General features: G+C 52.5%; 1 protein-coding gene across 1 annotated transcript in view; it reads left to right on the top strand.

The window, feature by feature from the left end:
* The window catches only part of DOCK3 (dedicator of cytokinesis 3), a 164,362-nt gene extending 138,007 nt beyond the window's left edge, over nt 1-26,355 (top strand). Inside the window, exons 38-53 of the mRNA XM_087825076.1 lie at nt 1,170-1,256; nt 2,604-2,708; nt 6,226-6,367; nt 7,568-7,734; nt 7,881-7,967; nt 8,413-8,592; nt 9,125-9,208; nt 9,328-9,444; nt 11,845-11,966; nt 13,167-13,305; nt 13,821-13,968; nt 19,102-19,220; nt 20,593-20,680; nt 24,324-24,446; nt 24,968-25,050; nt 25,846-26,355. Of these exons, the coding sequence (XP_087681202.1) occupies nt 1,170-1,256; nt 2,604-2,708; nt 6,226-6,367; nt 7,568-7,734; nt 7,881-7,967; nt 8,413-8,592; nt 9,125-9,208; nt 9,328-9,444; nt 11,845-11,966; nt 13,167-13,305; nt 13,821-13,968; nt 19,102-19,220; nt 20,593-20,680; nt 24,324-24,446; nt 24,968-25,050; nt 25,846-26,355 (2,301 nt within the window). The remainder of the gene's footprint in view (nt 1-1,169; nt 1,257-2,603; nt 2,709-6,225; nt 6,368-7,567; nt 7,735-7,880; nt 7,968-8,412; nt 8,593-9,124; nt 9,209-9,327; nt 9,445-11,844; nt 11,967-13,166; nt 13,306-13,820; nt 13,969-19,101; nt 19,221-20,592; nt 20,681-24,323; nt 24,447-24,967; nt 25,051-25,845) is intronic.
* Nucleotides 26,356-27,273: the final 918 nt, after the last annotated feature.

The following is a 27,273-nucleotide window of genomic DNA, read 5'->3' as shown; positions in this document are numbered from 1 at the left end:
TCCACATACCAGCTTTGCACATCTGTAAATGTTAATGCTCCTACAGCAGGGCTTCTGGGCCCCCACTTATGTTTACTAGATGCGACTTCCTAATCTGCTATAGAAACTGGGCTGTGGAAGTGGATGGATTTTAACCCTAGCCAAAGGATCCTTGTACTGCCTCTTACTGGTACCTGTTCTTGTCTTGGATTTCTCTTCTTCACAGCACAGCCTAGGCCTTTTTATTGGGGTTATCCTCCATTGGACTCGATGTTTCGGGATTGGCAGGCATTGTTAGCACTGGCTCAGGCTTCCTTGGGGTTCCCGGGAGGCCATTGTGCTCCCGTCTCTGGGAGAGCTCCTGGTGGGCCCTCTGCCCACCACCTTTGCTTGTGGCCCATACACTGGAAAGGCTGGAGCATGTAACTTGTTGAAGGTGTTCTTTCATTATTCAGCTTTAAGCGTGTTCTTAAGACTGAAATTGGATTATTCAGGGAGCTATAGTGGCTGTCTCTGACTTGAATGGAAATCGGTTGTTTTGTTTTGTTTTGTTTTGTTTTGTTTTGTTTTGTTTTGTTTTGTTTTGTTTTTAATCGTCACCCAAGTAGAATTTATCCATTGCTTTTCGGGGGGGGGGGGCATTGATGTGAAAGAGACATATCGATTGGTTGCCTCCCGCACATGGGATCAAGCCTGCCACTGAGGTACGTATCCTTGACAGGACTCAAACCCAAGACCCTTCAATCCGCAGGCTGACACTCCAACCACTGAGCCAAACCAGCTAGGGAGCCTAGTACTGCTCTAGACTTTGAGGATAAAGTAAATAAGGGCTTCTGCCCTCATGCAGTTTATCATCTAATTGAGACTAATGAAGCAAAAATGTAAATACTGTTTTTAAATAAGATGACGTCAGAGTAATGAAACAGAATAGAAGTGCCTGACCTTGACAAGGTAGTCAGGGAAAAGGCCTCTTGAAGGTGGAGACATTGAGTGGAAACCTGAGAGCTGTGCCTTAAGCTGGAAAGCTGTGGTGTTCTGTACTCTGCAAGTTGGTTTTGAGTGTATGTTCTCTGTGACACATGAGTTAGTTACAGGAGGCCTTTGGTTGTGTCCTCCAATGTGTTTGATGTGGGATCAGGCCCTTCTGAAGATGTCTGGGGTGCTAAAGCTTGTTCCTCTTTCTGATACAGAGCTGGGAGTTTGGAATCCCACTGTGCAGGGAGCTGGCCTGTCAGTATGAGAGCCTCTACGATTACCAGAGCCTCAGCTGGATTCGGGTGAGCTCTGCCCCTTCCCCACCCCAGCCTGAACTGGAGGTGCCAGGACTCCGCTGGCATCACTTTCCAAGTGAGCATTCACTGCAGGCCCAGCCCTTTGATTCCGTGCTATTGGACATTAAGGAGGAGCAGAAGCCAAGGTTTTTGCCTTCCGGATCCTTGCAGTTTGGCTGGGGAACCAAAACACATACTTGATGAATGACTATCTGATCCAGACTGGTGCTTAGGGACAGGAGAAGCATACACCGGGCAGAGCAGGGGACCCAGGAGGAGGCAGCAGTGCGACTTCATGCAGAAGCTTTTCCTGAAATCATTTTGTTCAAGGAAGCTTCCTCTGAAAACTTGGCAACATCTTTCCCTGCTATAGCTCCTGGTCATTTTCAAGCACCTCATTCTTACTCCCTCCTTTGAAGCAAAATATTCAAAAATTAAGTGAAATGTCCTATGGACTTTGAAGGTCTCAACCAAATTTTCCCTAGTTGCTGGTGCTGGGTTCTGAATCATAACAGCTGCTGAGTTCAATGAGAGGTCAGCAATCTCAGCTCACCTTCCTGTACCCTTATCAGTGTGGCTAGTCTACTGCATTCTCTGATCCCAGTTGGGACTTGGGCTTATATAATAGGCATGGTTCTCTAGCATTAGCTTCTTGACTGGTCTTTGAAGGCCTCTCCTTCCTGGCAGGCAGGCTCGATTAAATACATTAGAGCTTTCTTCTCAGTCAGAGTCCAGTGAGTTTTTCTGAATGTAGAGCCGGGTCAGCCAAGACTAAAAATTTACGTACCTTGGAAATGCCAGACATCATGGATAGTAGTTCAACTTTTAAAGTTTAAAGTCTCCTAAACTGGAACTAGTACCAGTGATGCAATTGAGGCTCCCTCACTCTATTAGCCTTTTTAGCTACATGATAGATGAATAAAAGCACCGCAGTTGGACTAATGCAAAATGGTGCTGAGATTTGCTGTTAGCCACCTATAAGCAACACCAGCCCAGGGTCAGTTGGTGTAGAATCAGTCAAAACCAGAAATCCCGGGCAGGGGAGGGGAGTTAAATGCACATGATAAACATGTGCCTCTGAAAGTGCAAGAAGCCTGAGTCTCTGTGGAGCTGGGTCCACCCACTGGGAAGGACACACAGAGCAGCCTATCGGGGCTGCAGGGCAGGCCTGTCCCCACCCCACCATCAGATGACAATGGAAGAGGAGGCTGGTCATGGCTGGGGGCTCACTTCTCATCTAGACTGAGTTGCTGTGTTCTCTTTATAAAAGACAATGTCTGCTTGGGCCTGGATGACTTGCTGTAGACCACTAGCAGTCAAGCCAACCTGAGACCACTGCCTTTCTCTTCACAGAAAATGGAAGCCAGCTACTATGATAGCATCATGGAGCAGCAGCGCCTGGAGCCTGAGTTCTTTCGGGTCGGCTTCTATGGCAGGAAGTTTCCTTTCTTCCTTCGGGTGAGTCCATGAGGTAGTCACAGCTATTTCAGACAGAATTCGTGTTACCTGTCCTCTTTTTTGTGTGAACTTTTTTCCCTGTTGTACTGAACACTTCTTTTTGAAGGACTAAGCCAACAAAAGGCATTTGGCTTTACCTGCCTGGACTGGCTGCCTATTTTAGACCGTGTTTTGCCCTGCTGTACTGTTTTGTAGCTACCTGAAACATGAGGGTGGTTTTCTTACTAGATCAGCCAAATTCCTGCAGGAAATGACCTGGGTCTGAGAATGTCACATAAGTATGTTTAGAAACCTTCCAGCGTTCGCTCTCAGTGCCTAGAATCCTCCATTGTGATTGTGTCAGCCAGATAGGACACTAGTACAGCCCTGACCTCAGCAGTAGGTTGGCCTCTAGGGTTCACCAGTTAAGATAATGACTCTTCCCCGTGGTTGCACTGTAGGCTGTGCAGCCAGGATGGAGAACTGTTGATTTGAGACAACTCGGAAGACAGTCCCCTTCGCTCCTGGGGCTTGCGAGAGTTGTCAAACATTGGGTTTGGCTGTGGAAAGCCTTTCTGGGCAGTTGTTTCTCTCCCCAGGATGAAAACAGACATTTTTCTCCACTGTTGCCTGGAAGGGTGGGCTGGGATATAAACAGTGGAGGGAGTGAATGAGCATAGACGTCCTGACACCAGTTGAAAAGTTGTGATTTTCTTTTTTATTCAACACAACCCAGAGGCTCCAGGAGGAGTCAACCTGGGCTTGTGGGCTATAGCCCATAGGGATATGTCCTTCTCAGATGACCTCTGTGAAGCTGTGCTTATGAAAGGGCCCTGGGGCTGCAGTTGAGACCGAAGATGAGCTCTGATTATCACCAGTTCCAATATCTGACTAAAGTTCAGTGTCCACAAGTCTCAATAAGCAGATGGGAAATTCATAGAATCCCTTTGATATGTTTGGGATCCTGTCTTACTGGAGAAATCTCTTTAGCCAGTGAGTGATAATAAGCTTGGTAATGAGCACATCAGAGGTCATCTGTACTTAGTGCTCCTTTTAAAAAGCCAGTCCAGGCTAACCACATCTCAGATGTGAGGCAGGTCAGTTTGCACAGTTCTTGGGCTAAAAAGAAAAATGATTTCTGTAGGAACTAATAATGCTGATGGGGACAGCCAGCACATGCTACATAATTGTGATCCCCAGGAAGCTCTTAATTCTATTCCACAGGAGTGATTCTGGTAGCAGAATATGAGTTAGTGGAGGACCTCCTCAGGAAGGCTCGGCCTCCTTCACCCTCCAGGCACCATAGGCCCAGGCATTTCAGAAGTGGCATATCTGTTGCCCACATCAGCATAGATCATGCAACAGCAATGGAGGTAGATAGAAGTCAGCAGAGAGGAAGAAGGGATTCTACAAAAATTAGAAACCAAAAGCACCTCTAGAAAGTCCTTTGACAAATGATTCTGGCCCTGTAATTTCTTTTTCATTTCACGTTTGCGAAGTATGCTTTATTGTCATTTTATTCTCCTTTTCAGTCCCATTATTTATATATCATAAACCACAATTTACTCCAAAGCATCATTATTTTGGATGTGATACAAAACCAGGCCCTGGTGTCCCTCATTTTTGTCCCTGCCAAACAGGAGGTCTCAGTCATGGTTCAACCTGGCTCCCACCCCTCATGCTCATGTCACAGGGCACATCAGTGTCTCAGGGTTCTCAGAGCATTATGTGAAGTGGGACCTGGCATAGAACCTGTACCTGAGCCACCCAGATAACGCTGCTGCAGTGACAGTCTGAATGTTCAGATGTGGTTTCAAGGGTGCCAGTAATGGAAGAAGAATAGCAAGGGCTGTTGGGAAATGTCACCTGTCAATCTGTCCCTATGTCCGCATAAGTAGTAGTCCCTAGGAGCAATGTTTCATGCATACAAATCAGCCTTGCCCAGCCACACACTGCCCTCCCTTCTCTCCACTGCGCAGTTCATCTGTGGCAAATGGAAGAAGTCGCAGAGGAGATAGCTGTTTGCCTTGTAGATTGCAAGGACCATGTGCAAAGCAGTGGCAGCCAGATCTGTCTTGTGTCGGGGTGCGGGGGCTCTCGCCTGAGCAAACCTGAAACTGACAACAAGCCTCAAGGTCAACGCTATGTGCTTTCCTTCTGCTGGGTCTTCCCTGAGCACATAGGCCACCGATTACTTTAGCTCTGTCAGCTTGGTTTCTCTGGACCATCTGCCTACCTCACTTCACAAGCCTGATTATCTAATAATCTGCACAGAGACAGGAAAACATCCAGCCCTGCCTTCTTAGGGGAATCTGTTTCTCTTCATTTGACCTGTGAACAGATACTGGTGAGGATTGTACCTTTGTGAGTGGATATGAAAACACCACTTCTTCATAATTACGTTTTTTGTCAGTTCTGCTTATCAGGCAAGGGGCTTAGAAGTGTTGCTGTCCTTTGACCACTGTTCTGTTCCACTGGAGAGGCCAACCTGCCTCTTCTGACCTTGACTTCAATTCTGGTGTTGCCCTTCCCTTGATCCATCCAGACATGTGGCCCAGCCTTATCTTGAGTTCTCCCTTAGTAAGAGAACAGTGGAAGGGGGGACATACCCTATTCCTAAAAGGCTGAGGTCCTCCAAGGCCTGGCTGTGATCGTCCCTGTACTAGGAAGCGAAAGCTGGCCCTGTGGAATTTCTTCCCATCTGTTCCCTTAAAGACATGCCGAGAGGGGCTGCCAGTGCCTGACACTACTTTGTCAAAGTGGATAAGGTAGCTGCTGGGCAGGCAGAGGGATGTGACCAGAGGGCTTCAGAGGAACCTCCCCCAGCTGTGAGGTAGACAAACAGCAGAGTTGAGGGTGCCTTGTCATGACTTCAGTCCACAAAGGGGGGAAAATGAGACCTAACCCAAACCAAATATGATATAATGCAGGTTTTAAGTAATGTGTATTTAGAATTATACCAGTTTGTTTTCCTGAGACATTTGTCAAGGAATTGCTGCGATAAACAATTCCTGAATACCTACTGGCCACTGGACAACATTTAGATGGTTTCTCCCAGCTGACAAAAGTGACCCTTCAAAAGCACACACCTGCAGACCTCTCCAGTCACCCACCCACAAGTTCTCCACACATACCTTCTTTCCAGCTGCACCTTTCCTGTCTTGGCTGTTGTTGCCCTGGTTGTCACTATACCCATGGTAGGTTGCCTCTCCCCTCTCTTCTCTACCAGGCTAACCCAGCTGGGCCATTCAGGACTCTTTCCAGGCATGGCTTTTTCCAGAATCTCACCCCTACCTTGCACCTCTTCCTGGGTTCCCTCCTCCTCCAAGCTTCCTGCAGCCTGTGACCCCTCCCAGCTGCTACATCCTAGTGCATTTGTCCCTTCTTCCCCTCCCCCTTCCTGACCATCAACTCCCTTAGGACAGGGACTGAGTGTAGACAGGGCTCCGAGGACTTGTTTGTGAGATGAGTAACTGCTGACTCCCTTGTGGAGGTGGGGCTGTAGGCAGGGCATAGAGTGCTCTCCTCTTTGCCACAGAACAAAGAATATGTGTGCCGCGGCCATGACTATGAGAGGCTGGAGGCCTTCCAGCAGAGGATGCTCAGCGAGTTTCCACAGGCCGTTGCCATGCAGCACCCCAACCACCCCGACGACACCATCCTGCAGTGTGATGCCCAGTGTATCCTTTCACACTTGGTGGGGAAAGAAGGCTGGGGCCCTGTAAGGTGAGGCCCACCCAGTCAGCTGTCTCCCTTCCATGTTGTTGGCCTCATAATCTAGGTTATCCATAAGTCCTGAACCAGAGCGTGTCCTCATCACTAAGCCCACACTTATCAGGGCACTCGTGCCTCACAGAGGAGGCCCTGGCATGCCCTTAGCCCTCAAGGGGCCTTTACCTCTCAGGCTGACTGCTGCCTGTCCCCACCCTGCTCTCTGAAGGGCCTTCCTAGGTAATCAGGAGCAATCGCTGTGTAGGGTGATTTGGGGTCCCACCAGGACTGTTGCCACAGGGACATCACCAGTTCTGTGCCCTGCTGCACTCCTGTGTGCATCTGTTACTATCCCAAGTATCTGTCAGGAGGACTGAGGTGAGGCTCTGGGGATGGAACGGAGGGAGTGGGGAGAAGATGGGGAGTGCCTGTGGTCTTGGGGTCACACTGGCCCCTCATGCCCCTCACACAGCTTCTTTGGAGACCTCATGACTGTGGCCAGCTTATTCTGGGGGAGGAGAGGGCAGGTGGACTTTCATATGTTATCTCTCCACAAAGACCCCCAAAGAATTTTTTTTAAATATTTTTTTAATTGATTTCAGAGAGAAGGAGAGGGAGAGAGAGAAACATCAATGATGTGAGAGAGTCATTGATCAGCTGCCTCGTGCACATCCCCCACCAGGGATCAAGCCCACAACCAGGGCATGTGCCCCAACCGGGAATCAAACCATAACTGCCTGGTTGATAGGTCGACGCTCAACCACTGAGCCATGCTGGCTGGGCAAGAATATTTTATTAAAATGTTGTTTTACAGTAAATAGTTTACTTGCAGTGGGCAGGCCCAGGCCTGGGCAACTTTCTCACTCCTGTGGGGTGGGCATCTGACCCCTGACCCCTTCACCTCGTGAATAAAAGGGGCTGGAGAACTCTTGGGGTTTGACGGCTTTGCCTGGCTGTGTCCTCAGGAGGCGCCTCAGGCTCAGGGAAGGGCTGCAGATTGGGAGACGTGGTCTGACCGTGCTTGGGCCTGACCAACCCCCTGAGCACTAACCTGTCCTTCAGGAGGGAACAGAGGCTGTGATGTTCCTCTCTCCTTTGGGGATGGCATGGGTCACCCACTCAGGTTCACCTCTTTGGAAGTCTGGATTTCCCCTTCACTTCCTTCCCAGACTTGCAGATCTACGCAGTGACGCCCATTCCAGATTACGTGGATGTCCTGCAGATGGACAGGGTCCCGGATCGCGTCAAGAGCTTCTACCGTGTCAACAATGTGAGGAAGTTCCGGTACGACAGGCCTTTTCACAAAGGCCCCAAGGACAAGGACAATGAATTCAAGGTGAACCAATCTAGGAAAGCTGGGCAGTGCTCCTAGTGAGCAGGGCGAGCCCCACTTTCTTGGGAACCTGTCCCTGCGTTATCCTTTGGGCAGGCGGGTATGGCAAAAATTGCCTAATGCCTGTACCTACCTGTGCCCTCCTGCAGAGCCTGTGGATCGAGCGCACCACGCTGACCCTGACGCATAGCTTGCCGGGCATCTCTCGGTGGTTTGAAGTGGAGAGGAGGGAACTGGTGAGCCATGCTGTAGGTGGGGCTGATCTTCACAGCTGCTCCCTTGGCCCTGGCTTTGGGAACCTTCCTCTAAGGACTGGAGGAAGAAGGAGCAAGCTTTGGCCCCCTGCCTGGCCTAGGCTCCCACAGGCTAGTCCTGCGCCGGGGCTTTGTGCACCTCCTCAGTTAGTCCTCACAACACCCTGAGTCAGCAGGTACTTTTAGTCTCCTAGTTTTCAGATGAGAAAACCGTCCTCCGAGGCTCCGAAAGCCAGAGCTCCCTGGCCTCAGAACCATTTCTTTTCACTACTGGCCGCACTTCTCAGTACTTACAAATCAGCAGAGAAAGTTAGGAAGGGCCCAGGGAGCCGAGTCCACAGGAACAAGGGCAGGGAAGCAGCTCCACAGGACTGTGATAAGGGAGGGGTTGCCATGCCTGTGATGATACTGTGTGCTGTGCCCTCAGGTGGAGGTGAGCCCTCTGGAGAACGCCATCCAAGTTGTGGAGAACAAGAACCAGGAGCTGCGGGCGCTGATTGGCCAGTACCAGCACAAGCAGGTGCATGGCAACGTCAGCCTGCTCAGCATGTGCCTGAATGGCGTCATCGATGCTGCGGTCAATGGAGGCATCGCGCGCTACCAAGAGGTGAGTGGCCTCAGCTTCCTAGGGCAGCCTTCCCAACTGCCCCTCTCCCCGCTGTGCCTCAGCTGGCTGACGATGTTCCTGGATGAGGCTTAAGGTCCCTTCTCCCTGTTTTTTTGGCACAGCTCTGGGAGGGTTCTTCTTTTTATTCTCTAAACTCTGCCAGATAGGTAATCCTTCTGATTCTGGAAGCATGTTAAGTGGCCCCCAAGAGGAATCCTGGAACCCAACCCTTCACAAGAAGTGAGTTGGGGGCTGGCTAAGGCACACCACCACACCCTGGCCACCAGCCCTGCAGGATAGGACTAGCATCCAGGCTTAGATGCCTTAACCATCATCGGTCCTTCTTAGATACAAAAAACATACCTGTGATTGCAGGAGGTTCAAGCAGGCCACTAGAGATGCATTGGTATGTGTACCTGTGAGGAGATAGCCTGATTGCCTTTCAGGTGACACCTTCACACTCGAGCTTGCTGGGCTCCTCTAAGTAGTAGTCTTGAGAAGAGTCTTCCAGACTTGGCCTTTCCTTTCACAGGCTTTCTTTGATAAAGATTACATCACCAAGCACCCGGGAGATGCTGAGAAGATCACCCAGCTCAAGGAGCTCATGCAGGAACAGGTATGTCTTGCAGGGCTTAGAGGCCAGTGGCCAGGAGGGAAAGGCCATGTGCCAGAGTGGCTGCAGTTCTCAAGGGCTGCTCCCTGGCTAACAGAGTGGCATGGTCTGTCACCTAATAGGTCCATGTCCTTGGAGTTGGGCTGGCAGTTCACGAGAAGTTTGTGCACCCAGAAATGCGCCCTCTGCATAAGAAGCTGATCGATCAGTTCCAGATGATGCGGGCCAGTCTCTACCATGTAAGCTGTTGCCTGCCCTGCCTCTGCTGCAGTAGAACCAGGTGTCACTCCCTCCAGACCTGAGCAACAAGCAGAAGGAAAATGGGCGGGGGTGGAGGGTGAAGGGAAAGCTGTCTCCACCACAGAGGTGGGTATTTTATCTAGAAGGCTGCCCAGGAGCCCCTCATTCACTCCCTCCCTAAGGAGAAGTCAGACTCAAGGGCAAAGAACATTTTTTCAAGGTACTGTGCCGGTGAAGAGAGGTTTTCATATGAGAAGGAAAAGAGCTAAAGTATATGGTCCACATGTAGAGATCTTTTTGGAGATATTTTTCATCCCAAGACCCTGAAGAGGTAAGGCATAGCCTAAGCCAGCCCCCTCTCCCCAACTCCCTCCTCCCCTCTCCCTCTCTTTCCTCCCTTCCCCCTCCCCCCCTTTCCCCTCTTCCTCCCCTCTGTCCCCTCCTTCCCCTCCCCTCCCATATTTATCCTCTCCCCTCCCTCCTCCCCCTCTTCCCTCTCTTCCTTCTATTCACCTTCCTTCCCTCTCTCCCTCTTTCTCCAACATGTCTGGTGACCCAGGCTCACATCTGAGAAAGCCTAGAATGGAAAGTGTTTTCACACTGGCTGCTCTTAGAGAGGTCAGGCAGGTTCTGGGCTGGCTCAGGACCCAGACTCTAACTCCGGACCAGAAGGTCTCCCTGACTCTGGCCTGGCTCAGGCCTCCACGGCAGGGTTTGGCCCAAGGACTCATGCTCACAAGCAGAAGTAGGGTCTGTATTCCAGGACTGTTTTCCCTTCATGGGTCTCACAGGGAATGATAACTGGGTGAGAACAGGGTTCACATGGCCTGAACCCCTGTTCACATACCCTCACCCCCTTTTCAACAATAGAGATAACTCCCCAGGTATTTTCTAGAGAAGCCTTCATGCCAAACAAGCTGGCTGCCAAATCTCCGTGAGTGTGAGGTTACCTGCTGCTCCCTTCTCATTACCCAGGACCTCTAGGTAGAAGCGGCAAGGAGGCCGGGGCATAGAGCCGGCCGGTCAGTATTGGGCAAGACTGTCGTGGGCAGGAAATTCCCTTCAGGGAACACCACTGGCTGAAGAGGCCCAGGGGAGCTGAGGGGGTGGACCCCTCAGACTCAGTGAGCCTGACCTGTTGGAGTTGACTTGCTTTGTCCTTGGAGGCTGGAGGCTCTGGTCAGCTGAGTCCTCCAGGCTCTCAGCTCAGGCCTCAGCCTGCTCCTGCACAAGTGTGGATGGACAGCATGGAAAGTAAAACACGAAACTTGTCTGTAGGTGGAGAAGTGGGCACGTTCTCCAGAGGAAAACCACGGAGCCTGAACTTTCTTTCTGTAATGATGCTCCTTGGTTTTTCAAGGTGAAAAATGCTGAGAAAAAGTCTTTTATATTTCCCCCTTAAAATTTGAATGTCCGTTTAGTGAAGAACTTGGGCAGTGTCACTGACTCTGATGGATATTCCATTACCTCTCACCTCACTGGATCTCCTGCTGACTTGGCTGGTCTTTGCTGTGTGCAGACTTCTTTGTCACAGCAAGGACTCAGGCAAGCTAGAGTCTGGCCATAGGGGTTCTCTGCCATGCAGGCTCCCAGGTCACTGCAGCAAAAAGCACAGAATGCGCGCCCACAGTCGTCAAGGTGTAGGGTGCACAAGGAGGTGTTCTCTCCAGCTGCAGTGCGCTTCAGCCTTCTGCATGCTCTGGATGGAGAGGCTGAAAACCTGCTGCTGCTTCAGGCCAAGCTCAGAAACATCTCAGGAGACTTAGGAAGAACTTGAGAACACTGGTCACTTGTGCTTTCTGTTTCCTCAGAGTCACTAATAGGGACACAAACCAATGTGCTATCACCCAGGAGGCTTTGGGGCCAAAGTTGCTGCTAAGATAACTACATAAGAAGTTAATTACGCTGGAGTAGAACTGCGCTGTTCTTCAGTCACTTACACCAGGATTTTGTGTCCTGTCTCCCCATAAACTGTGTCACAGACAGCTTGACCAGGTCACCAAGAGCTGGTCCATTTAGCAGTTCAATAAAGCCCAACCCCAGTCCTTATGTAAGAGGTGTCTGCTGACTGACAGCTGATAACCAGATCGTCCCAGCATCTGTTCCACTTATTCTGTAGTGAGGAAGCCTGTTAACACCCTCCTGTGAGCTCAGACCACCTTCAGCCTGTTCCAGATGTGTGCTCTCGGGGTCATCCTAGGGCTCCACTGTGGTTAGGAGGGTGTTTCAGTCATGAAGGGGTCATTGCCTAAAAGGACCTAGCAGTTCTGGTTCAGCTCACAGTGTATGATTCTTTGCTTTTCTTTTACATTTCTACCATTAGCCTGCTCTTCTCACTCAGCCCTTAATAACGTATTTGCTGTTTACCCTTTAATGAAGGGGCATTCATTTCTCAACAGGAGTTTCCAGGTTTGGACAAGCTAAGTCCTGCATGTTCAGGCACCAGCACCCCCCGGGGCAATGTCCTAGCATCTCATAGCCCCATGAGCCCCGAGAGCATCAAGATGACCCACCGGCACAGGTATGGCCTTCGGGCTGGGGAGTGTCCCCTCCACAGAGTTAAGTCTGAATATCAAAGGTCAGAGCCAAGGAAGTCCGAAATAGTACCTATGTACTCACTCACATGCCCTCTTACCAGTGTACACAAGGACCACGCTATGCACCCAGCCATCCTGACTGACAGAGGGGTATACTTGGTACTGTGGGAACCTGGAAGAGGGTGAGTCTTGAAGGATAAGTAGAAGTTTGAAGGCAGGAAAGAGTTTGGGTTAGGAGGTGATGGAGCAAGAGCCAAGCAAAGTGACCGACAGGATGAACATTCACCTCGGTGGGAACGAGCTGGCCAGGTCGTCACTGCAGGTCAAACCACGTGACTGCAGCACACGGTCCCAGGGCATGGAGTGGGCAGGACCAGATCCTAATGGGCCTTGTTCAGTCAAGCCCTTGGACTTGATCCCCAGGGGAATGAGGATCACCAGTTGGTTTTTAGGAAGAGAACAGCATGGTGATGGAGACATTGAGGTGAGGCTGCTCTGAGCTTAGGAGCTGTGGTCTGCCTGGGCTCAACTGAGGATACTAAAAGCCTCCAGGGCAGGAAGGCCAGGCTGGGGAGGAGCCCTGCACTTAGGTTTGTTTTCCAGTGTGAGCAGCAAGTCAGCACAGAGTGGGTGCTCGGCCAGTAAGGAGGAGTAAATGAACGAGGGGCTGCCTCATATAGGTAGAGGACAGCTGTTGGCAAGCCTTTGACCACAGCTATGAAAGGAAGCCCAGAAATGGTTCGCAGACAATTGTTTTGGTAACTTCTCCATACCAGGGAGACACCCTGACCAAGGAGCAGACCCCAGCAGAGGATGGTTACTGGCTCAGATTAACATTCAGAGCAAGAGGGACCTCAGGCCTGTTACCTGATTCAGTGGATGTCTCTCATTCCTCCTGAGAGCCTGCTGCTGTCATCAGACTGAGTGGCCATGAACCATTCAACTCTAGGTAGACACTATGGCAGGCTACCATTAGTCCTGAGCGGGGCCCCTGAGCAGCAGGTGGGGTTCAGGACTGCTCCAGGCCTCAGATGGATATGAGCATTAGCTATGGAACCCTCCAAACCAGTGGTGCCTGAGGCTGGGGGTGACTTTGCGCACCCTTATCTACTGTTCCCCCACCACCTAGCAAGGTTTCTAGGCTCCAGGTCTGACTTCCTCCTGTTTCCTATTCTTGTTCACAGCCCCATGAACTTGATGGGCACAGGTCGCCATTCATCATCCTCTCTCTCCTCACACGCGTCTAGTGAAGCGGGAAACATGGTGATGCTGGGTGAAGGCTCCATGGGCGAGGCTCCTGAGGACCTGTACCACCACATGCAGGTACCAGAGCTGTTCACAGAGAATGGGCCAAAGCGCCATGCTTGGAGGACTCGCCTCTCTGCTGGCCGGGCTGGTCCGAGGGCTGACATCCCTACCTAGTTCTGCAGTTACTGAAACCGGAACCCCCAGAGCCAGCAAAAGTGCCTTGCCACCACACCATCCATGCTGCAGCTCCCAGGCCTTATTTCCTAAGAAGGAAATCCAGCTTCAGTCCTGGCTGCTCTCACAGGCCCCATGGGAAGGAGCCTCTGCCAGACTCCTCCTGCTTGGCATTCCTGCTGGCTGAGTCCTGCTTCTTCCATGGGCACCATCACTAGAGCTGACCCAGCAGCCCTGCTCCATGGGCGGTGTGGGTGACCCTCAGTGCCAGCCATCAACCTGGCCTCCACCAAGGCCCAGGGTGCAGCATCAGGCTGCACCTCAGCATGAAGAAGCTGAGTGCAGGCCAGCCCGACGGTCCTGGCCGTTCAACGGTCCTGGCCGTTCAGACCTGTCCTGGTTTTCCCCCTTTGCAGCTCGCGTACGCCCACCCCAGGTCCCAGGGCTCGGTCACCAACGTCTCTGCCCTGTCCTCGTCCCAGGCGAGCCCGTCCTCCTCCAGCCTGAGTTCCACCCACTCAGCACCGTCCCAGATGACTGCCTCCGCCCCTTCCAGTGCCCGAGGTAAGGACGGCAGGGTGCTGCTCGCCCAAGGGAGAGGAGAGGGCCTCCTGAGCCCCACTCGTCCTCTCACCTGTGGCTGCCTCTGAGAGCATGCTTACTGTGCTCTCAGCACTGGGACTCGGGGCATCTAGCCCCAGATCACTCTCAGCCAGTGTCAGTCCCCGCTCTGAGCAGCATCTGCAGCTGAGCTGCACCGAGGGAGCCAGCCATTGCCTCCCAACCTCAGTAAGGATACAGCCTAGGAGAGGCTCAGTTCTTTTCCATTGAAATGTTTGCAAGAGTAAGAGTCACAGTTAAGGCAAAAGTGAGTCTTGAGAAAGCAAGCATCATGACAAAGTATGAAAATTGAATTTGAACCCTAAAATTAACCCTGGAAAATGTTATTCTAAACAGTAACAACAACCCAAAAACCTTTGGTCAGTTGGGAAAGGCTCACCCATGAGGGGCAACTCTGTAACAGCTCCTTGCTTTGCCAGGTTGTGCTTGACCCCTGTTCAGAAAGAGAGATGCTGTTCTCGGAGAGCCAGTGTCTGTTCACATTCTGATCATAGCTCCCACACTGAAATCTAGTTCCCTGTCCTGTTCGATAGAAACGTTTGCAGCGGAATGGAAATTAGCCATGGCAGCTAAGCTCTAGGGTGTCCCAGGGTTGGGTATGTAGGATTGTAACACTAGTATGCTCGGAGCTTGCCAGCTAGTCCCTGGCTGTTGCTTCCAGGCTTATGAGGGATGGAGTCTCTTTGTTCTTATTATTATGAAGACAGAGAAACAGCACCAGTTTGTGTCATGGAGGGTCATTAAGGAAAACTGTTTAAAGCACACCAACCTCTCATGCCCACAGTAAGAGTGATGGAGACAACAGGGCAGAGTGATGGAGAGATGCAGGAGCACACCAGGAAAGCCTCAGCCGATGGGGACAAGGTTTCAATAGGCGCAGTCACAGACTCACCTGAAGCACCTGCTTAGGAACCAGCCCCTTGTTCCTGTGGGAGAAATAGGGCCAGTGAGGCGGCCTTTAGGCCATCCAACCGGTTTGTGGCCAAACTTAATTTGGAGTACAAGTCCTCACACTCACCTGCTCTCAGTCTGATGCCCGGTCCATTCCCATGGCCACCCTCCTAACTTGGACTGGCACTCAGAAAGGGGAGCAATCTTCAGAAGCAGGCATTGCTAGCATTAGAGAAGCTGGGTGCATGTTGAAGCTTTGTTGATGTGTGAAGGCTGCAAACATGAGGAAACAGTGGTTTGTGTTGTAAAGATTTGTGTTACAAAAGGTGGCTTTAGGAACAAAAAGGAAGGAACCCTTCACAACTTAGCCATGATTGCTGCCGGGAGGTCAGCATTTGCAGTGTCTTAAGGTAAATGCTCCTTTATAGAGCTAGGGGAACAGATTCTGTTACATGATCTGTCGTGTGGCTTTTGTCCTAACCTGAACATGATGTCTAAGTTCGGGTATTCTTGCTAAAGAAATATCTCTGAACCATGCTTACTGATGAAAACAGGACACAGAGAATAGACATTTTAGCTCAGTTCCACTCTGACATTGCTCAGACACTTCCTCTAGGCTGTGCCTGGTACTCAGCACCCTGGTGAGAACAGAGGCACCAGCAGGGACCGCACAGGCAGGCTGCTACCACCTCTGTCCTTCCAGCTAACCACTTATGATCGACTCACCCATCAAGCTTTCTCGAATGAGTGCCTGGTGAGGATCTGCATGTCTCTTGCAGCATCAGAGTTGAATAGAGAAATTCTTTTCTCCCTGTTTGGAAGTAATCCCTCTATTTCAGTTGGCTTGGTTATCTATTGCTGTATAATAAAAAAAAACAAAAAACCCAAAACTTAGTAGCTTAAAACAACCATTTATTATCATTACAGTTCTGTGGGTTGACAGGGTTCATTGATCAATTCTCACTGCAGTCTCATGAGCTTGCGGTCAGATGTCACCTGGGGCTGAAATCACCTACAGGCTCAGCTAGACTGGACATCCACGCTGGCAGTTAGTGGATGTGGGCCAGGAGCTCAGCTGGGGCTGTCAACCTGAGTCCCTGCATATGGCCCGTCTGTGTGTCTTGGGCTGCCCACAGCATGCAGCTGATTTTCCCCAGGGCAAGCATTCCAAGAGACCAAGCAGAAGGCTTCTAATTACTCAGCCTTGGAAATCCCAGCGTCCCTTTTACCACATTCTGTCTGCTAGTCAAGTCACTAAGGTATGTCAACCTGGATACCAGGGTGGAGAATGAGTCTCCACCTCATGTGAGAAGGGGCATGTGTATGCTTTGGGAGGTGTTGATGGTCCCCATCTCTGGAGACAAGCTCTCATAATGGCCAAATTCCAGAATATCATATAGAGAAAGGCTGATAAAAGCCCCTCCCATTTCTGTTATTAGATATTAAGTACAAAAGTAAAAACAGTGGTTAAATAGAATTGGGCCCACGGCAGGGAATGGTGATAAGAAAAAGCAAGGAGTTTATACTTCTTGGCTACAACAACCATGTGCCGACCCATCTGGAGAAAACCGTGGCCCACCATGTACCCAGCGCAGTGTCAGGCCCTGAGAGGGCCGGCCCCGTCACGGGGAAGACTACGGTGAATACAGTAGTAGACGCTCTGGGGACGCAGGAGGAAGGGTCACTGTGGTTATGTCTGGTATTAGGGTGAGGAGAAGGCTTTTGAGAAAGTACTCTGGAGAATCCTGCACATCGGAGTCACTTCCCCCACTCCTGGGAGTAGTCATGACACCAGTGGCCTTCCTCACCGGGCCCATTGACACTCTCTGTGGTCCCTGTGGCTTTTAAAACCTTCCAGCTCAATGGCTTGCAAGGCACAGTCTACACTCTTGTAAGTGGGCAGCTCCCCCTGGTGGTGACAGATTGATAGAGACTAGGAAGCATGGGGGTTGTGACTGATCCTCCTTGAATGACTGTCGTGCTTAGCCCCCCTGTGGCCCACCAGACTGCAGCTCAGTACTTCTAAAGTCCTGTGACACAAATACCTTTGTGTCAGTTTAAAGACAGTTTAAATGTTTTCATGAAAAGCAGCCTTCACTCTCTCCTATCATGGGATTGACTTCCCAGAGCAAGGGCAGTGGGAGAAAAGCGAGATGCAGAGTTGGGAAATTTAGTGGTAGCACAGAGCACCCCTTTGTTACAGCACCAGCGGGGCCTCCAGGACGTGGACACAGATCTTCAGCAGTGCCCCTGGGCCTGTCAGCTGCTGTCCCTCCATCCTAGCCCCCTAACATGTCACAGGATATCGAGGGCTCAGGTGTAGTGCTGGCCTGGTGAGCCAGGCTGTGAGCTCTGTGAGGCGGTGCACCATGTTGCAGCTGTGTGTCTGGCGTGCAGGGGTAGTAGGTGTGGGTTTGATGTAACTAAGCTGGTGTAAAGGGCTGTGTCTGTTCCGTGCATGCTACATGGAGGGAGCCGTTCAGAGCTGTGGCTGGCAGGGCATGGGAAGCTTCTTGCTGGGAAGGCAGTACAGAGGTCAGCGGGATTAGGAGCGTTTCTCCTGTTTTCTCTAACAGCCATCTTCTTGAGGTTGCTTCAGAGCTCTAGAACAAAACTCTAAAACAAAACATTGAAATCCGTTACAAAAAAAAAAAGGTCACCAAATGGTAGCAAGTCAGGCCTAGTTTTTCAAGAAAGCACTTTACTCGTTCCCCTGCCAGTGATGGATATTTTTAAGACTAGGTCTTAAAGCCAGCCCTGAGGTTCTGCAAACAGTATTGCTCAGACCTTTTGTGGAAGAAGTTTACATAGTAATAATTAGATTGCTGGTTGTATCATACTGGCTTCTTCAAGGTATTCAGGCCTCATCTGCTTGGACTACAGCGAGTGCAACAGGAATTTCTCAAGGGCTGCTGGGGCACGCTGGCTGCAGAAGACCTTTCTGGCTGTGCCTTAAGAGCGCCTGCACCTCACACTCGGGCTCTAGAGACTCTGGGTTCAGGGACACAGAGCCTCCAGGTTCCTCTCAGACAGAGCCCATGGGCTGCTCTCAGCTCTCCAGTACCACAGAGAGGGGTTTCAACCACTGGGGCCAGCCAGAGGCTTCCAGTGGACAAGAAGGGGGCACTGGGGTCTAGGTGACCCTCCTATGAGGGGCCAGGTGACTCCTAGTTTCTTGTGGACATGCTGCATCTGGCACAATGAGTAGTGCACATTTGGAGGAACTTCCAAGTCATCTATTCCCAAGGGAAGCTAGCAGGTTATTCTCACTGCTTCTGTGGAGGGTCCCCTCGAGGACCATGGCTTGACAGGCTCCTGGGCCTATAGCTGTGGCATGCATCGATGGGGACTGGGCCATACCATATCTGGCAGGATCTGGCCTCCATAACAGCCCCTCAAGCCAGAGGAGGTTTCACAGAGGCCTCACAAGAAAGGAGCATGAGCCAAATTAACTCAAGAGCTTAGGTTAAAGCCCCACAACTTGCAGACTAACCCCATGGCCCCGTGTTCACTGAAAGGCAGATCTCAGAGTAAGAAACCCTGGAGAGCTGCATGGGTGCAGGCCCTGGGTCTTCAGCCAGTCTGGCTCTAGGGCTGCAGTAGAATGACCAGCAAGGCAGAAGGCAGGAGCTGGGGGCCTGGAAACTGGGAGGAAAGGACCTCTGGGAAAAGGTAGGAGGAGGCTAGCTGAGAACAGGGCCATGGTGTCTGGAGAAGGTAAGTGTGTGGAGATGCAGTGTGTTCAGTAAGAACTATGCCATGTTATCTGAGTGTCTCTGTCTCTGTGTGATGGCTCCATTACAAGCTGGCCTGTGCCATGTCTGGGCCCCTGAGAGGGCCCAGCATCCAGGTCACACTCATCTTCCAAGAGCGCCGGGTGCAGGAGCCCCTGGGGCCCCAGCTCCAGTCTTCACCCCTCCTCACAATCTGCCTCTGGGCACAGTGAGGGGAGCCTGCCAGTGGGTCTGCGTCGCCCAGTAGATCTCCCTCTGCTGGGATGCGAGGTGCAGCCCCACCACCATCTAACCACCAGACTGCTTTGTTCCTCTTGTGCTTGCTCAGCTCATCCTCACCCCAACTGCAAGCGGATACCTGCCCTGGTTCCCTGGCCCCAAGAATGCTTGCCCACTGGACGCTCCATCTGTGGCTTGTCATCTGTGCGTGATTGTTCTCACTTGGTTACAGGCTCTCCCTCTCTGCCAGATAAGTACCGCCATGCCCGGGAAATGATGCTGCTGCTGCCTGCGCACCGGGACCGGCCGAGCAGCGCCATGTATCCAGCAGCCATCCTGGAGAATGGACAGGTAGCAGCCCCTGCCTGCCGACCGCCCTCTGCCCCCTTGTGTGGCCTGGATTTCACTCATCCAACTTGCTAGCTTTCCGCATTGCCCGCGATGCCCCTTCTGCTGTAAGACCCTCGGGAGGCTGCCGGGCTCCTGGATGGGGGCTTCAGTGAACCTGAGGACCAGCCATCCAGACACAGTGCACTGTGGGTAGAATGGTGGCAGGGTTGGAGTTGCCATTACTTGTGTGGCCGTCTGTCTTTTTTTTTTTTTTAATATATCTTTATTGATTTCAGAGAGAGGAAGGGAGAGGGAGAAAGATAGAAACATCCATGATGAGAGAGTCATTGATTGGTTGCCTCCTACAGGCCCCCGACTGGGGATCGAGCCCGCAACCCGGGCATGTGCCCTGACAGGGAATTGAACCCTGATCGCCTGGATCCTAGGTCAAAGCTCAACCACTGAGCCACGCCCGGCTGGGCCTATCTGTCCTTCTGGCCAGTCTCCTGAACTCCTCATCCCTGAACAGTCCGGCAAAGGAAACTGGTTCTTTCCTGTTTCAAGAAGACAGTGGTAGACAGGTCTGGAGGATGCCTTCGTCCCTGTGTGTGAAAAGCATCTTTATTAGGGCAGACTCGGCCTCTTTCATCCATCCATTCACCTGAAGCCCCTCACTACCTGCTGGAAAACTCTCCACACCATTTGTGCAGCTTTCCAAATACTATACCTGGAAGCCTTGAACAGATGCTGCAGGGATTAACCACTTCCCTATCCAGTCTGCCCTGTTTCTCTCGAGTCCATGAAGGTCACCTCCAAACAAGTGTTCCCTAATTCCAGAGTGCCGGGAGTTTCTCAGTGGTACCTCCCTGTGTCTGATCAGCCCTGCCAGGTGGAGGGAGCATGTCTGCTCAGCAGCTGCCCATCAGAACACTGGGTCCCGTCTATGACTCTTGGCTTGAGTGCTGCATTTTCCCCACCCTCAGTGCTAACGTAGGCCTGTGGGAGGATCTCCAGGAGGTCAAACTTGTCAGCACTCTGGGTGAAAGGGGCCCTTAAATTCTGCCAGTGTGTCTCCCTGGCAGGACAGACTGATACAGTTAGATACCTCCGGTGCCGTGTCCTTTTCCTCAGCCGTGCACAAGACAGCCTGGAGCCCAGCCAGACACCCGAGGCTGGTGCCTCAGTGTTGCGCACGGCAGCACTCAGCCAGGCAGCACTGGACGGCCTTCCCTGGCTGCCTGTGTTCCCCGCACACCTCAAGCATGAGCCATACCACTACTTTGACTTCCCCCATCTGATTTTGGAATGTTCTGGCTCCTGTGGCCCACAGCACTGCCCCCCAAGATATAACTGGTGGTTTTCACCCTTTCTGATGTTTTTTTCCTTCCCTCAGCTGCCAAATTTCCAGCCAGCCCTGTTCCAGCAAGTGGTCGGAGCCTGCAAACCCTGCAGTGACCCCAATCTGTCTGTGGCTGAAAAAGGTATTGTTCCTCATCTCAGGTAGCCTCCCACCATGTGTGTCTCCATCCTGAGCCTCTGAATCTTGTCCCTGAGCACCAGCTGGCCAAGGCTGAGCCACACTCCCAATATCCAGACCTGTCTGTCTAGAATCCTAACCAAGTCCTGTGCTCACTGTGCGACCCAAGTCTGCTTGATGCTAAAATTTGGTTTCTATTAGTTTGTATCTCTCCCTCCACAGTGCCCAGCTCAGATAGGCCCCAGCTACCACCTGCCCTGAGCCTACCTTTGTGGAAACTCAGGCTGCCATGTGCAAACAGGGCAACCACTCCCCTGGGTGCCTCCAAACCAGCCCCAGAATTCAGCAGGCCCTGTAGCGCCTTTCATCCCTCTCAACTTGGGCCCTCAGGGACCTGTCCTTGTTGCTCACAACAGACCTGCCGAGCAAGCCCAAGAAGAATGGAAGGACAGGCCAAAGCAGAGTGAATTTCCCAGAGACAGTCCTGCCCAAGGGAGTCCTGGGGTACCAGAAGGGAGTCCCGTCCTCCTGCAGCCACTCTAGCCAGCAACTATGGAGTCCGTCTTACACATAGCCAACCCATGAGACTGGGGAGTACCTAGCACAGAGGCTGCTTAGAGAGAGGATTTCTGTCCTGTGTTCTGCCCCAGCAAGCTGATGGAAGAACCAGGCTTGGACGCCCATGACTCCGGCCCAAAGCCCCAGACATGGAGACCTGAGTTTAGTGCTAATGGAGGGGACTCTGCTGAGCCTGCCTAGACTATCTGGGGACTCTGCTAAGCCTGCCTGCTACACAGAATCCAGGCCCCTACCAGCCCATCTCCCTGTAGGTTCCCCTCCCCTCCTCACCAAGTGACATCTGCTGTGTGTACTATCATTGTTGCTCCCTTGCTTATTACAGGGGACATACCTGTGTCCTCGAGGTACAACAAATACTGGTCCATGACCTTGGTGCCCAGTAGAGCATCATCACTGGTTTCTCAACCACAAAGGCATAAAAATTGTGGCTGAATTTGCCTTCCTAGCCTCAAGGATACACATTCCCAAAACATGCGGTTTCCCTGGACCCCTGCACCTATGCCTCAAATCTGAGTGCCTTTTTGGCCTTGACTAGACTCTACAGTGGCTTTTCTTCATTTGAGATGTGAAGCAATCTCAGAACTAGCCAAGAGCACGGAAGGGCTCAGAGATCAAATGGGTGCTGCCGTCCAGACCAGGACCCTACGCCAACTGGATACAGAAGAGCTTCAGGCTGCAGCAAGAAGCTGGACATACCATCCCAGGTGTGGGAAGGAAAGCTGGTTGTCTCAGAAAAGAGGCTGAGCCCAGAGCAAGCATGTCCACGCCACAAGGCCAGCACTTGCCTAGAGGGAACACATAGGCCAAAGTAACAACTTCCTCAGTCTCTACCTGGATCCCCAAGGGCAGGAACTGCACAAACTTGTCACCATTCTCGTCACCAGGATCTTGAATCCCATGAGGACTCCACTTCTCACTTGCAGATATCTTTCTTTGCCAGGCAGTGACTCCCAGACCAGGCAAGCCTGCCCTCAGAGCTATGGGCTGTACACTGGGGACCTCAGGCCAGTGCTGGACCACTGTTACACAGAGAAAGATGTGGCCAGCATACAGGGGGATTGCCCCTCTTCTTCTAGAAGGCACTCCATCTTAGATGCTCCACTAGCTCCAGTGCACGCGTGCTGGATGGCAAAGGTCACTGGCCTCGCTGCTAACTAACATCAGGCTGCAGGGCAAGCTTGATGGTCTCTGGCTCACGTGGAGTGGCTCAGAGGCCCCCTCTGTAAGCCACTGCAGCCTTGCTGCTTTCTTCCCCCATAGCCTTCCTGACTGCAAGTGGGCCCTTGTGGGTGAACTTCTGCAACCCCACAGTTCTTCCAGGACCTAGATGCACATGTGAGATCTTGGGCTTTCAGAACCCCTTTGGGGAAGTTGCCCAGACCTGCCTCTAAGCTTCTTATTCCCTGAGATTCAGTGGCTTTTCATAGAGACAGAACTTTTCTTTGTGGGGGGAGAGCGCTTCAGTGCTGAGGGCCAGGAAGCTGGTGCTGCGTCATGGGGAGAACCTGCATGAGGATGGGCCTGTCCATTCTGGGGACAGCTCAGGCATTCTGAGGTGGCCTGCTGTTGAAATCTACCTGATGCTCATAAGATTCAGAATTCTTTCCTCCCCTCGGGCCACAGCTGAGTACCTGCCCACCTGGTCACTGCCACGCCCTCCCTCTGGCCACCAGCCATCAAGCATCCTGTGAGATTGAGCCATCCTCCTTAGAACTGAGGCTGTGTAGATAGTGGAGTTCTACCCCGTGTTTTGCTGCAAGCCCATGCCAGGTCCTGACCAATGAGGAGACGAGGGCAGACACCACCACTTATCCCTTGGCCACATGGGGCCCAGCCCCTGCTGGCCACTTCCTCCTTAAAGTGGACTCCAGCTCCTTCCCTTCCGGAGCCTCTGGGCATTCCCCACTCAGTGCCTGGAGCAGGAAGAACCCAACCCTGGCCGTCTCAGGCTCCCTTTCACTACCACCACTTCAGAGCAAAGCCAGTGAGGAGGCCCCTGGATTGAGAGCTTCTGCCCTGCTGCTGACAGCCCAGCAGGGAGAGTGCTTGCCTGGCTCTGTCAGAGAAAGGGCATCTTTCTTCCCGGCAGTACTTGTTGTCAGGAAGAGTTGGCTGACAGGATTCACGTGTCTCCTGCTGCTCCTGTAGGGTAGCCCCCTCACACCCCAAGGTCCAACCATTCCTCCTCTCCCCTCCCCTCCGGCCAAGTCACCCCAGCTGTCGCCAGCATTCTGGCACTGGACTTCTTTCTTAGCATAGGTGGATACTTGGTGTTCCCCTCTGTCCAGGGCCCACTCCACTCTGCATCCACAGCATGTGGGTGCCAGGAACTGGGCTTCTCTACGTGTCCCAAAGCACCCATGGGCATGACTGGGCCATGACTCTTGGACTTTATACTTTTCTTTCCTGTGAGGACAGTGAATACCAGTTCTTGCCTAGAAAACGCCCTGTGTATCCCAGATCCCGCCAGTGGGCACAGGAGCAACAAGAATGGGCAAGGCTTGTACGTTACCACAGGCCTTTTGTGAGGCTAATTTGAGGGGCAGCTCCTGCCCACTCACTGGCCATGCACCAGATCTAGAGGAGCAGTCTCTCCCTCCTGCCCATCCTGCTCCCTGCTTTCCCTTTTGGCCGAGGCAGGAGGAGAGCCCTGACTCGACTTTGTGAGAAGCTCTGTGGCCCACGCTTTCTGTATTCTCTTATTGTCGTTAGCCTGTTCCACACTCCTCTTCTCACCTCTTCTGTTCTCTCTTCTCCTCCTGGCAAGTCATGGAGGCTGTAGGGGCTCACTGCTTGCTGCACTGGCTCTCAGCTTGCTTCATCCTGAGTGCTCCTCAGACATCAGTTCACTGTTGCCATCTTAAGCAGCTTCTATCCCTGGCCACTCCCTCCCAAAGGCCACAGTGTCTTGCTTGGCCAGTGTTTTCTGCCCCAGGGGCTGGCATGCCCTTCCCACCTGTGCTGGGTACATAATGCACACCTGGAGAAGCCACACACTAGGATGGGCTTCTCCTACAGGGTGGCTCCAGAAGTAACTTCCCTTCATGCCATTTGTTTCCACCCTTCAGCGGTGCCAGCAGCCCCCAGCAGCTGGAGCCTGGATAGCGGAGCCCGAGAGGCCCAGCCCTTCCTGTCTGCCCACATGGGGCGCATCCTGGCCCCCCCAGTGCCTCCCCGAAGCCTGCTGCATGGTAAGAAGACCTCCAGCGGGTCCCCAGATAGTCGTTGGTCTCCAGCTCTGCTCAGAGGCAAGGGCAGCAGCCTTCCAGGCTGAGAAGACAGGCCATTCTCTGGGCTGACTCAGCCAAGGAGTAACCATCCCTGCCACAGGAAGGAACCAGCTGGGCTTCAGGGTCGGTGAGGTTTCCAAGTGCAGCAGGTGAGCTCAGTGAGGCCCTCCCAACCAGGGTGGCCGAAGACAACAGAACTGTCATCACCCAGCCATGGGCCGGAGACCTGCCACTGCCTACAGCCTGTTGTTCCCCGGGCTCTGACACACTTAACCGTCTTGACCTCCTGTGTAGCATGAGTGTCTTTGACTCCAGCAGCCTATGTTTTGGAGAACTTCATGAAAGAGATTTTCCTGTGGCCTTCAGTGCTAAGGGGTTCCCAGGATACTATTCCCACATCTGCCCAGTTGGCCCAGTGAGATGTGCTGGTGTGCAGCCCAAGAGGGGTCCCAGCTGAGGCTGTGGTTCTGTTCCCTTTGCAGGTCATTACTCCCTACACTTTGACACCTTCCACCACCCACTGGGTGACACCCCCCCGGCCCTCCCTGCCCGGACCCTGCGCAAGGTAATGTACTGAAGCAACAACCCCACCAGGCTATAAGATGAGTCAGTTCATCTGCTCTACAGCCCCTGGGGTCCATAAAACGAACCCGAGCCCTCTCCTACCCCTCTGTCCTGGTGAGCCTAGCCCGGCAGGGGCTGAGGGTGACCAGAGCCACACACTCGGGTTGCAGATGACCATTGTATCCTGCAGCCACTATGATGGGGATAGGAAGTTAGAGAGCCCTGGATACAGCAACACCAGTACTCAGAGCATGTGGGCAACTCTGCTAACACCATGAGGTGTCAGCAAACCACAGTTCAAGAGGTAAAGAAACAGTCTTGTGATGGATTGCAGAGCATTTTAAACTAGAGTCTATCAAAGCAAGAAGCATCAGGCACCAAAGCTTTATAAAAAAAGAAAAAAACGTGTTAATTTTTCTGCAAATTAGAAAAGACTATCACATTTTAGCAGCAGAATGCACTCATCTGGCCCATAGCCAACTAAGGTTCTTTCTGCCTCCCCACTGGCCTGACAACCCAGCCCTTCTGTCAGTACCCCAGAGCCACAGCCAGCAACTCAGCACTTGGCTTCAGGGGGCACAAACGCCCAGCAGCCAGGGCATAGCCATGTTTAGCCCATAGAAATGCAGGTGGTTCTGTTGTTCCCTAGGCCTGCTGGGGCTGGAGGGAGCAGTGGGGCTGCTGCTGAGGGCTCTGTTGAAGCTTATTAATAAGCAGACTTGGTATTCTCTTCACACCATGGCCACCAGCCAGTCTGGAGAGAGAGATTCTAATATGCCCATCCTTTCTTTTGCAGTCTCCTCTCCACCCTATCCCAGCCTCCCCCACCAGCCCCCAGTCGGGCCTGGATGGCAGCAACTCTACACTGTCCGGCAGCGCCAGCAGTGGTGTGTCCTCCTTGAGCGAGAGTAACTTTGGGCACTCCTCAGAGGCCCCGCCTCGAAATGACACCATGGACTCCATGCCTGGCCAGGCCTGGCATGCTGATGAAGACCTTGAGCCGCCCTACCTCCCTGTTCACTACAGCCTCTCCGAGTCTGCTGTCCTGGATTCCATCAAGTCCCAGCCATGCCGAAGCCACTCAGCCCCGGGATGTGTCATCCCTCAGGACCCCATGGACCCGCCTGCGCTGCCACCCAAACCCTACCACCCCCGCCTGCCGGCCCTGGAGCATGACGAGGGTGTACTGCTGCGTGAAGAGGCCGATAGGCCTCGGGGCCTGCACCGCAAGGCCTCACTGCCTCCTGGGAGCACCAAGGAAGAGCAGGCCCGCATGGCCTGGGAGCATGGCCGAGGAGAACAGTGAGGGGCAGGGAGGCGGCTGGGATGTCGCCCTCAGAGCAGCTGGCCCAACCATTCCAGGTCTGAAAAGCAAGTCCCCCCAGGGAGCCAGAGAGGCCTGGCACTCAGGAGAGAAGCACCCGAGTCTACGTTCTGCCGCTGTGAACTTGTGTGTTGCCATGTACAGAGGCCGCAGCAGCATGAGGGTTGTGGCTTCTCTTTTTATTTGATTTCTACGTTTCCATTTCTATAGGTTTTCCTTTCATTTTTTGTGCAGTAGATGCTTTCTTCCTCCTGTAGTTCCAGACCACGTGGAGCTCTATGGAGATATTGCACAGATGGAATCGTTTTGCAGCTTTGCAGGGCCTGGGGTAGGAGCCCAGGCCCTCCCTCCAGGGTAGAGATGCACAGAAAAATGGAAATTGCACTAGGGACCTCTTCTTTTGCTGTGTGGACAGAAGAGCTCATGGTTGTATTCAGGGATTGCGTGGACCACGTGGACTACATGCACAGGTGGTGGACAAGGGGCTACAAGTCATTTTGCACAAACGCCTGCCCACCTGCCTACTCTTTCATCCAGGAATATGCAACTGAGGGGTTGGCTGGGCCAACCTGCCAGCTCAGGCATGTGACCTGGCCTAACTGCATGCCCAGGGCACACTGCCAGGCTTTCACCAGCCAGTCCTGCCTCCAGCTGTCTTGGATTTTCTCCTTCATCTCTTTTATTTCTGATCATTTGCTCCCTTCCACTCTCAATACACCTCATGCCCTGCAGGAGCCCCCTTGGCAAGTAGATCTGCAAAGGTCTCCCACCCTCTAGGTCTTGAGTAGGGGTGTGGAACCAAAGGGACTAGCCACCTTCCTCCCCAAGGGCCAGGAGGCCCTGTGTTGAGAGATGAGCTGGTATGCTGAGGTGGGGCAGCGCCAGAAATCCTGAGCTTTC

The sequence above is a fragment of the Miniopterus natalensis genome, chromosome 15 (assembly GCF_054644295.1).
Source record: "Miniopterus natalensis isolate mMinNat1 chromosome 15, mMinNat1.hap1, whole genome shotgun sequence".
Lineage (NCBI taxonomy): Eukaryota > Metazoa > Chordata > Mammalia > Chiroptera > Miniopteridae > Miniopterus > Miniopterus natalensis.
Note: the sequence above shows the minus strand (reverse complement) of the source record. Positions and strands in the feature narration are given on the sequence as shown.